The 12,773-nt window shown below is 39.3% G+C and overlaps 1 protein-coding gene across 1 annotated transcript in view; it reads left to right on the top strand.

Moving 5' to 3' along the window:
* The window catches only part of abhd18 (abhydrolase domain containing 18), a 26,309-nt gene extending 13,536 nt beyond the window's left edge, over nucleotides 1–12,773 (top strand). Inside the window, exons 4-14 of the mRNA XM_072435471.1 lie at nucleotides 1,355–1,455; nucleotides 2,596–2,671; nucleotides 6,878–6,964; nucleotides 7,376–7,401; nucleotides 7,645–7,783; nucleotides 7,964–8,053; nucleotides 9,851–9,952; nucleotides 10,027–10,268; nucleotides 11,703–11,842; nucleotides 12,137–12,299; nucleotides 12,422–12,773. Coding sequence (XP_072291572.1) covers nucleotides 1,355–1,455; nucleotides 2,596–2,671; nucleotides 6,878–6,964; nucleotides 7,376–7,401; nucleotides 7,645–7,783; nucleotides 7,964–8,053; nucleotides 9,851–9,952; nucleotides 10,027–10,268; nucleotides 11,703–11,842; nucleotides 12,137–12,299; nucleotides 12,422–12,482 — 1,227 coding nt within the window. The 3' untranslated portion in view covers nucleotides 12,483–12,773. The remainder of the gene's footprint in view (nucleotides 1–1,354; nucleotides 1,456–2,595; nucleotides 2,672–6,877; nucleotides 6,965–7,375; nucleotides 7,402–7,644; nucleotides 7,784–7,963; nucleotides 8,054–9,850; nucleotides 9,953–10,026; nucleotides 10,269–11,702; nucleotides 11,843–12,136; nucleotides 12,300–12,421) is intronic.

Here is a 12,773-nt window from a genome sequence, read left to right as displayed (position 1 = left end):
ATTTTATATATATGTGTGTGTTTATATATATATATATATATATATATATATATATATATATATATATATATATATATATATATATATATATATATATATATATATATATATATATATATATATATATATATATATATATATATGTAGAGGGAGGTGCAGATGATGAGTAAGAAGAGATGAAGAAGAATACACATAATATACAGTTCAGTGCAAGGTTCAGTGGCTGGGGGGGTCTGTGTGTGTGTGTGTGTGGGGGGGGGGGCAGGATGACCGCTGCAGGGAGGAAGCTTTTCCTGAACCTGCTGGTCCGGGAACGGAGCACCCTGTAGCGCCTCCCGGAGGGGAGGAGGGCAAACAGTTAGTTAGAATTAGTTCGAAACTGCAAATTACTAGTCAAACGATTCCACCCCACAAGTCCAAAGGTTCACTAGTCCGATAGTAGCATTATCTAAAGTGCCCGTGCGTGCTGCTGCGTACCGATGTGGATGATGGAGTCCGTGCTCGCCGTGGTGTTGCACCGCAATATCCTCAGTGCGGCGAATACCGGAATCAGCGTTTCAATCTCAGGTCGGAGCCAGAATGCGCATCCAGGCCGTCGTCTTTCACTGCCGCTAGTATCCACAGACGCCGCGGGAGTGTCTGCGAGGCGCGAGGTAAATCCCAAAGTTGTGGACAAAAAGTATTCCGGGGGTCAGCAGAGGCAGGCGGCACGGTGAGCCGGGGAAAGCGCGGCGGGAGTCCCATCTCTTCTGTCTTCACACCTACCTCATTCTTGCAAATAATTTGAAAAAGACAACCAATAGTTGACTCCTCCCACTCTACCCATTTGTGTCGTTCTGTGATTTCCCCCAAAAAACTACTGTGTGGATTGAAATCCCCACAAAAAGGATTACCATTCCTCCCCTGGATTTCTTTCAGCTTTTCGAACTGCAGTTGAACTGCTCTTGTAGTCTAACCAATCAAAAGCCCTTTAACTGGCTAGTTTTACCCGTAATATTTAACTCATCAGTTGTTAAAACCACCACTTCACTTTATATTTCAGCTGTACTGCTTTCCCACTCTGGCCCATTCACAGTACAGAGATTTCCTGACAAACTTCAGGTCTTCAGCCGATGGTTTGATTGGTAATATCTTTCAAATTCTTGACCATAAATAACAATTGAAGATACACAATTTGCAATAGAGTGCACTTCACTAGTCCATTTGCAACCTATTTTTGCTGCAGTGAACTTGGACTTGTTGGCAACAGACTTCTATGATCTGGGACTTGAGGCCAAAGACTTGAGACCTATTTGAGACTAGCAAAAGAAGGACTTGGTTCCATGTACCATCTAAGAGAGTGTTCTTTGTGCAGAGCGAGGAGCGCTCAGACTGCCATATACACAATGGCTACTTCATTTCTCCTCTGGAGCACCTGGTCCCTGGAATACTTCCACCTGAAGCCGTCAAAGCCAGGTATCGGACACACATCAAATCTTACATTTAGCTCATTTTATTTCTCTTCTTGGTTGGACATGAGCCGCAGATGTGACATAATTGGAGATTATTCCAAACTGTTACCTTGCAACTATACTGTCAGCAAGGGACAACATCCTAACAAATAATGCCTGATAAAACCTTTAGTTTGTTAAATCCGTTAAAGGACACTTACAAACTCATCAAATCACATCTAGAGTTGCATTTTGCATCATTCATGCTAAATTTATTCTGTGAATTTCTCCAGTCTAATCTCAATCATTCCAACTGCGTGCTGAGACCCGGAAGTGAGAGGCCATCTTGAAATGCATTGAGCTGTTAATTTTAAACAGTGTAATTCCTTCTGCAGCCAGTAGATGGTGCCAAAAGTAATTTAGTCCCGTAGGTAACAGCAGAGATCGAAATGTAATTTTTGTTTGTTATAAACACTTTTTTTTCCGTTCTAACACACAGGATACCGATCCTGTAATTTTCTACTGTTATTATTTAAGATAAGATCATCCTTTATTGTCCACACATGGGGAAATTTCATTGTTGCAACGCAGGTAGATACAGAGGAACAGATAACACATAGGAAGTTTGAAAAACACTCTCAATAGAAGATCTCTTATAAACAAAAACTCCTATAGACAAAACCTCCCATTTCCCAACAAGGGATGGAGAGGAAAAAATAATAAAGATAAAATAAATAAATACCATTGCACTGGTTTTATCAAATAACAAATACATCATTTTAAAAACCTGAGAATTGGCCATATGCACTTTAACATAAATGTGTGGGCTTTTTACTTTATATCGGTATCAACAATGACCAATTATTGGCCACAACAACTAAATGAATGCATCAGGTATCACACGGAATCTCAAACTGGACCACACCATAGTCGTTTGAAAAATAACTTTTAATCATGTGAAACTCTAGACCTGCACATTTCAAATACTTTTCTTATTCCAGAAGTCTATGTAAGAAAAAAAATCCTGTAAACTCTGTGTTTGTGACAATCAGATTTTGAAGTGAAGTGCATTTATCTGCGTTTACAGTGTAGATATGTGGTGTTTCGTGAGATTGTTTTAGAATCATTAGACTTGTTCCTGACCCAAGTGCCTGTTTCCCATCAGGTTCCAGTTCATTGTTCCCAAAAGGTGGCAGAAGAACAGGCCAGTCTGTGTCCACTTGGCCGGGACCGGAGATCATGTAAGACTTCTGGCTTTTATAGTGCTTTTATTTAAAGGTGTGCTATACTGTTTTCACTGGCCCGGATACTCCGGACCAGTTCAGTTTAAAGCTTTTAATTGCAGTGTAAAGGATTCTCTCAACACATCAACGCTTTTCAAATGATTCTCCTTTACAATCTGGTAAAAGACCTTTATGCCTTTTGTTGTCCAGACTTTAAATCTTGAGTGTGTGCTGTTGGGTGTTTGATCATAAGCCTACCAATTTAACCCTCGTGCTACCCTCACAAATAGTGTGCGGGTTAAATACACTTATTCTTTTTTTACTATTTGTTTTAAACATAAAACAACAAAAACAAACATAAAAAACAAACACATAAAATAAAGACAACGTTTTTAATGTTTTTCTCTTCTACAACAGACGCTTGTTGGTCGTCCAGACCAGAAGATAGCACGAGGGAAGATTTTAACATCTTTTTTTAGTTTGTATGTTTTGTTTAGCTCCTTCAATGTTGTAAGAACAGGTTTCACCCAGGGACTCAACTTCCTCCAACAGACTCAACCATTTGTCTCAACCAGAATTACATTTTGTATCCCGACATTGGGGAAAACATTTTTAATGAATATATAGAATTTTTTTTTTTTTTTTTTATAAAATAACGTATTAAAACAAACACGGATAAAAAGAAACACAACCAGAGAGAGAACAGACACAAAATTAAAGCAGCAGACATCCAACAAATACATTAAAAAAAATAAAATTATGGCCTGGAGAACCCTTCCCCTCTTTTTAGACCTGGTTTGGACCTGGTTTAGGACTAGGTCTTTAAAACTCAAGATTGTATTCAATTTGATTAAATTTAAGGCATCAAAAGTAAAACGCTCTTCAATTTTATTTTAGTCAGGTCACATTTTTGTCAGATTACGTTTTTGTATTTTATGTTTATTTGAGGCATTTAAATCCGTTCCATTTTGTCCACATTTTAGACACAAACACATTTACAGATGATTTTGGATTTCTGATTGAGTTTGTGACTAAACTAGAAGTGAGTGAAAACTGGCCTAATTTCTTCAACTTGAGAGTGTGATAAATGAGGCTCAGAACCTTGTGTGCTTCTGTCAGACTCTGTGTAGGAGCTACTTTAAGGCCTGATCTTTATGTCTCTGTGGGAGGAACATGTCCCAGAGAAATCTGTGGATCAAGTGGATTCAATGGAAGAAGAAAAGACTGGACACGTCAAAGGTTAAATGTCCAGAGAGAAAACTGAGCAGAAAGAAAAAACATGTCTCACTTTTAGAAGATTTCACAGATTGAGAATTATTAAAGAATCAGATTTATTGATTATGATGAAGAATTTAAATATTCCAAATACATTTCCAAATTTCAGACATTTTTACACATAATATTTAGTTTGACTTGAACCCAAAACCCTCTCACAGGAGGTCACCATGAACAGGATTAAAATAAACCTTCAGATATTTCAAAAGAACTGAAACAATAAAGAGAAGTACTTTGTACTTTCAGTCCAAAATGGAGTAAAAATTATCCACAGTTACATTTGACTGAAGTTCAGAACTTTTATTCTTGTTCTCAGTCACTTTGACCTCTGAAGGTCTCCACTGCAGTGAGGACCAGAGGAGCAGAGTTTGAACCTTCATAATTTAAGCTAGGACCGAAAAATGTCGCTGAAGGAGAAGAGAAGATCTGCAGAATCTGCATCATAAAAGAAACCAGACACTCACCATAGTCCACAAACACCCCGACCTTCTGAGGAGCTCGCTGCACAGACTAACCTTAACCCTGCACAAGCTTTGTACTTAAGTTTCTTTCTCAACCAGATGCACCAGAATCCATTTTCAGGACTCAGATAGATCTTTCCCTTCCTGTTGATGGACCTGGTTTAGTCTTGGTTTAGTCCTGTTTTAAGACCTGTTTTAGACCTATTTTAGACCTGGTTTGGTCCCGGTTTAGACCTGGTTTAGACCTGGTTTAGTGCAGTGTTTGTCCTGCTCTAGTTCTGTTTTTGTCCTGCTTTAGTCCTGTTCTAGTCCTGGTTTAGTCTTGGTTTAGACCTGGTTTAGACTTGGTTTAGACGTGGTTTGGTCCTGGTTTAGACCTGGTTTAGGCCTGGTTTATTCCTGGTTTAGGCCTGGTTTAGGCCTGGTTTAGACCTGGTTTAGGCCTGGTTTAGGCCTGGTTTTGACCTGGTTTAGATCTGGTTTAGACCTGGTTAATGATGGCTTCCTTGCAACTTGGAGGGATCCGAGCTTTTTTAAGGGCCCAGGTAAAAGTTGTCAAAAGCAAGGGAGTGTTTTTTTTAGAGCTAAGATAAGATAACCTTTATTTGTCCCACAGTGTTAGATCCAGAGTGTACAGATTAGGTACAGAAATCGATTAGGCGCAGATGTATAATAATAAAGTTTAAAAAAAAAGAAACTCTAATGAAAAACTCTTATACTCTTAATAAAAAATAAAAATAACACTCTTATTTACAGCTTTCATACCACTCTGAGGTGAACCCCCTTCATTCAATGACATATAATGCCAAAAGCAGTTCTAGTGTTTTTAGAAGTTAATATTTTTGTCATTCCTGGGTCTATCAATGTAAAATAAAAGGTAACTGAAAGATAAACTATAGCAGCTGTAGGTTTCTGGGGAGATGTTTACTTACTTTACCTGAATTTATGAAGGACCTTAACCTTTTCCTGTCCAAACCAAAATAAGCAGTGCGCATGGAGCAACTCTTGCATATGGAGCGAACATGTGTATTGAAAAGTGACACCTGTATCGAAGGATCAATATTATATAGAATAACATTGCATCCCTAACAATCAATGATTTTCCAGTCCCGCCTCAAGATTTTAACATGAATGTCAAATGAGTTGGTGTAATCGCTCATTCGTCCAGGAATGTTCCATTGTAGAAAAAGATTCAGTTGTAGACATCTGGACACTGTTTTTAGAAAAACAAATGAATGTCAAATCTATACCTAATGGCATTCTACAGTTAATGAAAACACATAATAGCTATTACTAGTCACAGAATCCCCTTCTCTTAGATGAATTCAATATATTTTACAGTGTAATGTACAAGCACTGTAATGTATATGTATGCATATTATACCCCTTGTCTCAGACGCATGTTGGAGTTATTTCTGTATGTTATAACTGTATTTTTATATTTTGTTATCAATTAAAACAAATTATAATAAATACCTACCCAAAAAACAATTCCAGTGGTCCCTGTACCCTCCTCTAGTTTCAAAACCAGACAGAAAAACCTGGTCTCTATGGTGATAAGTTTAATGCCCTACTGTGTAACTTTCCAGGCAAAACCATAACTTTGCCCTAGAGACAAACAGGCGGCCGAAAGAAACAACAGAAAATGTACAGAGCACATCTAACCTTATCTTCTTGAATAATTATTACAGGCTTGCATCATGTTGTAAACCCTCACCATCCATCCACTTTTTGTTCAACCCATTTTAGTAACAGTCCAGCTCCAAGTTCTGGATAGTTCAAATCCTTCCCGTTTGGTAAAAGTCTCATTGTTGCCCTTCTAGTTTGCCTGTTGTATATTTCAATAAAACAAAATATTGCACAACCTCTTCAGGATCTGCAATGACCATATTCATGTTTTATGGACATGTAATTGATTAGGACCTACACCTGAAATAAGCTGTTAAGTAAGTAAGTAATAAGTTCTCGCTCATTGACTTACTATTTGTTTGACTCGCAACATTTTAGTGTGTTTTATGCCTCGTGTTTGTCCACATCAGGTTGAAAGCTAGGGTACCTGATTTTTCTTTTTGTAAATTAGTACATTGTTTTCCCTCTAAGAGTTTATTGTAAAAACAGGACTCTGCTTCAAAAATGAGTCTGCTGCTTGTTGTCTGCATCTAAAAATAAAGTGTCTGTTGGAAGCCGGAAGTGAGATTGAAATTACCACCCAAGTTTCAATTAAACGCCTTTAAAAAGTTCTTCTAAAACTGTGCACGCATGTAAAATTAATTCATGTGGATAATAACAGGACTTATCTGTTCTGCAGTTTTAATAATAAAAAGATGCTTTACAATATGCAAATCTGGGAGTCAATAGACTCTTTTCTACTATTGAGCCGTTTTAGATCACTATTGCAGTTTACAATGAACAGAATTAGGTGAGTTCAATACTAAGTACCTGGAAAAAGCATAACATGTCTCCTTTTACTTTGTGTGTGTCTGTGCAGTTCTTTTGGAGGCGGCGAACCCTCATGGCCAGACCTATGGTCAAAGAAGCAGGCATGGCCTCACTGCTGCTGGAGAATCCGTATTATATCCTTCTACCTGCTTGCTCGCAAACACCATGTGTCCAGATAATGCCGTTTATGTGGCTTTAGGCTAATGTTGTTGAACCCTTTTGAAAACCTCAAAACAGTTCTTAAAAATTGGTTGAAAACCAACCAGTCATGCACCCACAAATGATCTGCTCAGTTTGCTGCTTTTACTGTAAATAATCTGTTTTCCTCAGATGTGTGGACATACTTTAATGTCTTGTAATGTCAAATTGTCTGTGTGAATGTTTTGTGTTTTTTTTTTAGGACAACGGACGAAACGTTGCTTTTGTGGTATCTGGCATATTTATGTTGAAGCTGTTGCTGACACATTGATTAATATGCACTGTCCTAATTCTTGCTTTAGTATCTCCCATGTTTTCTCCATTTGTTTCCTTTACTCTTTGCTCACATGGCCTCCGCAAACCCAAAGACCAGTTGTAAGTACCTCTGAACTTCCCTTTTTAAAATATACACAATCTTCAAGTGAATAACAAAACAATTATTTACATTTTAAAGGAATTGTATATTTTGACTGCATTTGCTTGGTTTTTCTTCTTACATCTGTTTGGGAAAATCTTCTTGTAAAGCAAGCAGTTTTTTCCCTCAGCGGGCAACATTGAATATGTATTGGCGCCAAGGGCCAAACATTCTTGCTCCTCATGTTCTTGCTGCGTCCATAGGCGCTCCTGCCTGAAGAACGTCTCTGACCTGTTTGTGATGGGAGGGGCTTTGATCCTAGAGTCCACTGTGCTCCTCCGCTGGCTCGAAAAAGAAGGATACTGGCCACTTGGAATGACGGGCATCTCCATGGGAGGATATGTAAGATGCAATTTCCTCTTACTGTTATAAGAGTTATTTATTATTTGATTTGAAGGACACAAGTCAGATCTGAATAGGTGAAAGGGGATGTTTATTATATGAGCCTATAATGGGTTATTGATTTAACTCAAGTTTACACCTTTACATTGGAAAACGTTAAGTTTTAATAAATGTTTTCAGATGGCGTCTTTGGCAGTGACTAACTGGCCAAAGCCAATCCCACTGATTCCCTGCCTGTCCTGGTCCACAGCCTCAAGTGTCTTCACCACAGTAAGCACTCGCACAAAAAATACCTTTTCTGTATTCATTTAATTGTATTTTCATGTTGTATAGTTGGACGCGCACACACACACACACACACACACACACACACACACACACTGGTGGCGTTCGGTCAGTACAAGCAAGGCAAGCAGTGATTGACAAGCAGCAATTGACCAATAAAATCTAAAACCACTGTGTGTCGAAACTATCATTAAATTCTTCCAAAATATATCCTAATAAGCCATTTCTCCCTTCCCTTTAGTCTGCTGAAGTTTGGCTTGAAGTCACTGTGTCTTTTAGTTAACAATTCAGACCACTAAGCATACTGACTTTTTGTTTGTCTCTGCATGCCCCTCCATGGTCCACTCTCTAACATGTGCTTTTACTACTGCAGAGACATGGATCTATTCAAATAACTAGATATTGCCAAGAAAAAAACCTGGTGCAAGTTGTCACTAGTGGCCAGTCCATTGTACTGCAGAGGTAAAATCCTAGGTAATTTTTTTTCCCCACAGAGCGCAATGTTAAAGAAACGTATCTTCTTCGGCTGACAGGGCAGTGTTCTCGCTGAGGGGTTTTAGCATGGTGGCCCGCCATGCTCCGGCTGGTCACCACCATGCTCAAAAGATACCGCCAGGTATTAAGATCACAGCACGCATGGCGCTTGCTAGCGGTGCTCGCTTGCGCGGTGCTCGCTTGCGCAGCATGCTGCGCTTGCTTGCTCCATAATCTTAGCGCCATAGTACTTTTCACTACTGTGTAGTACTGTGCGAGCAAACATTTTTTAAGTACTTTTTGCGAGCGATGTCCTACCGCCATCCTTCAACCTCAGCCCAGCGAGAACACTGACAGGGAACCCGCAGCTTTCACAAAGATTGGATTTTATTGCAATTTTTTCAGACGATTAACTTTTTAGTGGTTCAAAAACCTTCAGTTTTCCTTAAAACTGCATTTTAATCTTGAGCTTTGGTTTTCTGTGCTTCGCTGTCAACTCTCACTCTGATTGGTCAGAACAGTCTACCCTACGTGGTAGGCACCCTGCGCTCCTCTCGCACACCTGCCTGGTAGAAGAGCACTAATGCGCTTCTTTTGAGGCCAGCGAGTCACCATGTGTGGTGCCAATGAGCGCAGCAATTGACTCAAAGATGTGGCCATGTTCTACCAGCAGCTTGTTTTAGCGGTTTGCACATGCATACTGGGGTGTTGCACAACACTTATTATTATCAAATATACCCTTAGGGTATAAATAATATATAAATTAGCATGATATGGGATCTTTAATAAAACATTTTATCAACCTGGAAGTTAGAGCTTAAGCAGCACATATGGCTGTGCTTGGATGGTCCACCCTAGCGTCTAAAATGCCGGTTTTAAAGCAGTGCATGCGCCCAAAAAATGTATGTATTTAGATATTAGCATGGTTTGTGAGCGCTAGGGACGAGTTGCGTGGATTTAAATACCTATATCCTCCTGTGGAAATCTTTTTTGTGCAAATCTTTTTTGTGCAGCCCTAATAGGCTCCATGGAAACAAAGTAGACCCTCCACCAAACAGCACCTTAAACTGTGCCAAGTATAAATGTTGTCATGATTTTGAAATAGCTTTTTTTTTTCTTTTTTTTTTTCCAAGATATTTTTTAGGAGGCAAACGTGCAGGTTTAATTTATGTTTGAGTCCACAGCTTCATCTTTTGGAGAGCTCATAGAACGGAATGAGAGGAATACAGAAGTTGTTTCTAAATTATTGCATCTGATGATTTTAAGGCCGTACAATGTCCTCATGTGCGTGCGTCTTGTGTTTTTTAGGGTGTCTTAAGTCGAGCCGTGAATTGGAGTGAACTGGAGAAACAGTACACCTTTAACTCTGTGTATGAGAAGGAGATAATCCATCTTTTGGAATACTGCGGGGTATGGCTGCTTTCTTTTCCTTCTCCGACACTAGTTTGATGTAGCCCAACCAAACCAATGTTGTATGGAACTAGGTGGATTCCTTTAAGATGGCGCAGGAGCCTGTGAGCTGTGGGAGTTCAGAGAGCGGAGAACAGCTGCCGGGCTTGACCGGGCACAGCCTCCAAACTGTGGATCGCTTCTTTACGCTCACCAGTAGACGAGAAACTGCAACTGACTGTGTTCAACATTTTGGACAAACACAGTCAAAAAACAGAGTGAAGCAGACGTTTTCCTCGCTAACCAACACTGGAATGAGCTCTGATCCTCAAAGATGGTATGAAAAAGCACATGCATCTCATCACATATTTACATACATACCAAGCTTAACTACAATCTCAAACAATAGTGGTGTTTTTGTTTATTGATTAGACATATCTACTGAGAGTGTTTTTCAAACTTCCTATAAGTTATCTGTTCTTTTCTTCTGTATCTACCTCTGTATCTACCTGCGTTGCATAAATGAAATTTCCCCATGTGGGACAATAAAGGAATATCTTATCTTATCTTATATATATTATACATCGTCTTGGTGAGGCACTGTCTTAAACTGTCCGGAGCTCGAGTTAACAAGGATGAATATGCCATAACCTTCCTCAATGTTTTTCTTTTATTTATATTCAAATGTTTTCAATTCTTTAAATGTTTTAAATTTAATTTGCGAAATGTGTTATTTATTGCTTCTCCAGTGCTTTTTGAATTTTATAAATCTAATGTAGGTTGAAAACGAAAATTTCAATTGCTGCCACAGATTAGGGTTCCCTCAGTGGGGTTTCAATCAGGCCCATAATATTAGTTATAATATTACTTGTATTAGCTATAGATAGATATGATATGGATATAGATGTGGATGTGGATATAGATATAGATTAGGGATACAACGATTACTCCTAAATCGAATAATTCGATTACAAAAAAGCTTCGATTATTTTTTTATTGCCTCAATGATTCGTTTAATTTACATATCGAATTAAAAACATGTGAATCTGTCAGTGCGAAAAAAACTGTCTTTATAACATTTGGTTTTGAGGTCTTGGACAAGTTCTGTCCTTGTCCAAGTATACATGCAGACGAGGCAGACGAGAAAGTCGAATTCCTGACAAAAACGTGTTGTCCTCCTAACACTAGATGGCGATATGCGTCGTTTCAGCGGTCTAATACAACCCCCCATTCCGTTTGACCTTTTGCGTCACATATATAAACAACTATCATGCGCATTTTCGAACATCAGCAAGAAGGATAGTTTTGTTCATCTCTCATGTAATGTCTGCGTTAGTTATTGTGCACGCTAACACTTGTGAGTGAATGAGGTTGTGTTCTTCCTTGTAAGCGACCGGCTTCCTTATGGTTTTGTTTCCGGGGTCATACATCAGTGTGGACCGTGGAGCATGCGCACAAGCCTTGTCTAGTTTCAGTGCGATTACGCAACCGCATAATTTGGGTGTCTCAATCGGAGATTTTGAACGCCGATTTCTATCGGAGTAAGGTGTTTACATGCACACGAAGATGTCTGATTGTATCAGATTAAAGCAACTATACGTTTTTTTCGTTTGCATGTAAACCCACTGTGTGGCGCGCGGAGCGCACGGAACGATGGATGTAGATATAGATATGGATATAAATATATGGATGGAAAAAGTAACTTGGGGAGTACTAGATTACATGGGCATAAAATGTATTACCCTCATGGTTTTCCTTCGTCCTTTTGCAGTTTTAAGGCCAGTGAAGCCCAGCCGCAGGAGAAACAAGGAGCCTTTTTCCAGTCCTCTCAAGGTTCCCGGCTGCACAGTGAGGCCATCAGTTTCATGAAAGGAGTGATGGATGAATGCACTCACATGGCAAACTTCTCTGGTAAGTTTAACAATACCATACTACTATCATTTGTAAAATATTTTTTGTTTTCATTCATTTTTTATTTGTATGTATTTATTTAAGGAAACGGGGGAACAATGAACATTTAAATACATGTAAATATGCCTGATTATAGCCCTAAGCAAATCTTTTATCTATAGACTCCATGGCAGGTTGACAGAAAGATAAAACATACATACACTGTATACACAGTCTGTTCATTCATCCCCCCATACACACATGTAAATGTCCTTTGAGCAGAAAGCTGATTACACATTGGCATGTTTGTGCCAGTCCCTGTAGACCCCAGCCTCATTATTGTGGTCCAGGCCACCATGGATGCCTATGTGCCCCGGACTGGAGTGCTGAGCTTGCGGGACATCTGGCCCGGTTGTGAGGTGCGCTACCTGAACGGGGGCCACATCAGTGCATACCTCTTCAAACAAAATGTCTTCAGGTGAGTCCCATTTATCCCCCTCTCTACTGTAAGTACTTCCAAGGTGCTCATCTGTTTACAGTAGTATGTGGCTCCAAGAAATATTATCTGAAGTCTGACTGATCTGTATGCGTCTCTTTCAGACAAGCCATTTATGATGCGTTTGACAGATTCTGCTTGAAGTATCCACACCACTCCCACTAACAGTGTCCTGGAGCGCTCCTGCAGCAGTCACATTAGTGCTCCTTGGATGTCTGACCTATAGTTGCATACTTCCTCTTAAAGTCGAATTATCTTGACTAACATCGGTGTTGTATTTCGCACCCAGCCCTTTGCCTGTGTAAGCACAAACGTTTTTTTACCTAATTGTATTTATGTGCCAATGAGATATCACTGAGTCACTATATCCTCACTGTTAACTATGTTGACAAGTATTATTGACTTATCCCTCCATGACCATGAGACCGTCTTAAAATAAACACATTATGATGTTCA

This window comes from Eucyclogobius newberryi, unplaced genomic scaffold, assembly GCF_026437365.1.
Source record: "Eucyclogobius newberryi isolate DKJ021-1_F unplaced genomic scaffold, fEucNew1.0.hap1 SCAF_11, whole genome shotgun sequence".
Lineage (NCBI taxonomy): Eukaryota > Metazoa > Chordata > Actinopteri > Gobiiformes > Gobiidae > Eucyclogobius > Eucyclogobius newberryi.
The sequence above is the reverse complement of the archived record's forward strand: the minus strand, read 5'-3'. Positions and strand labels throughout refer to the sequence as shown.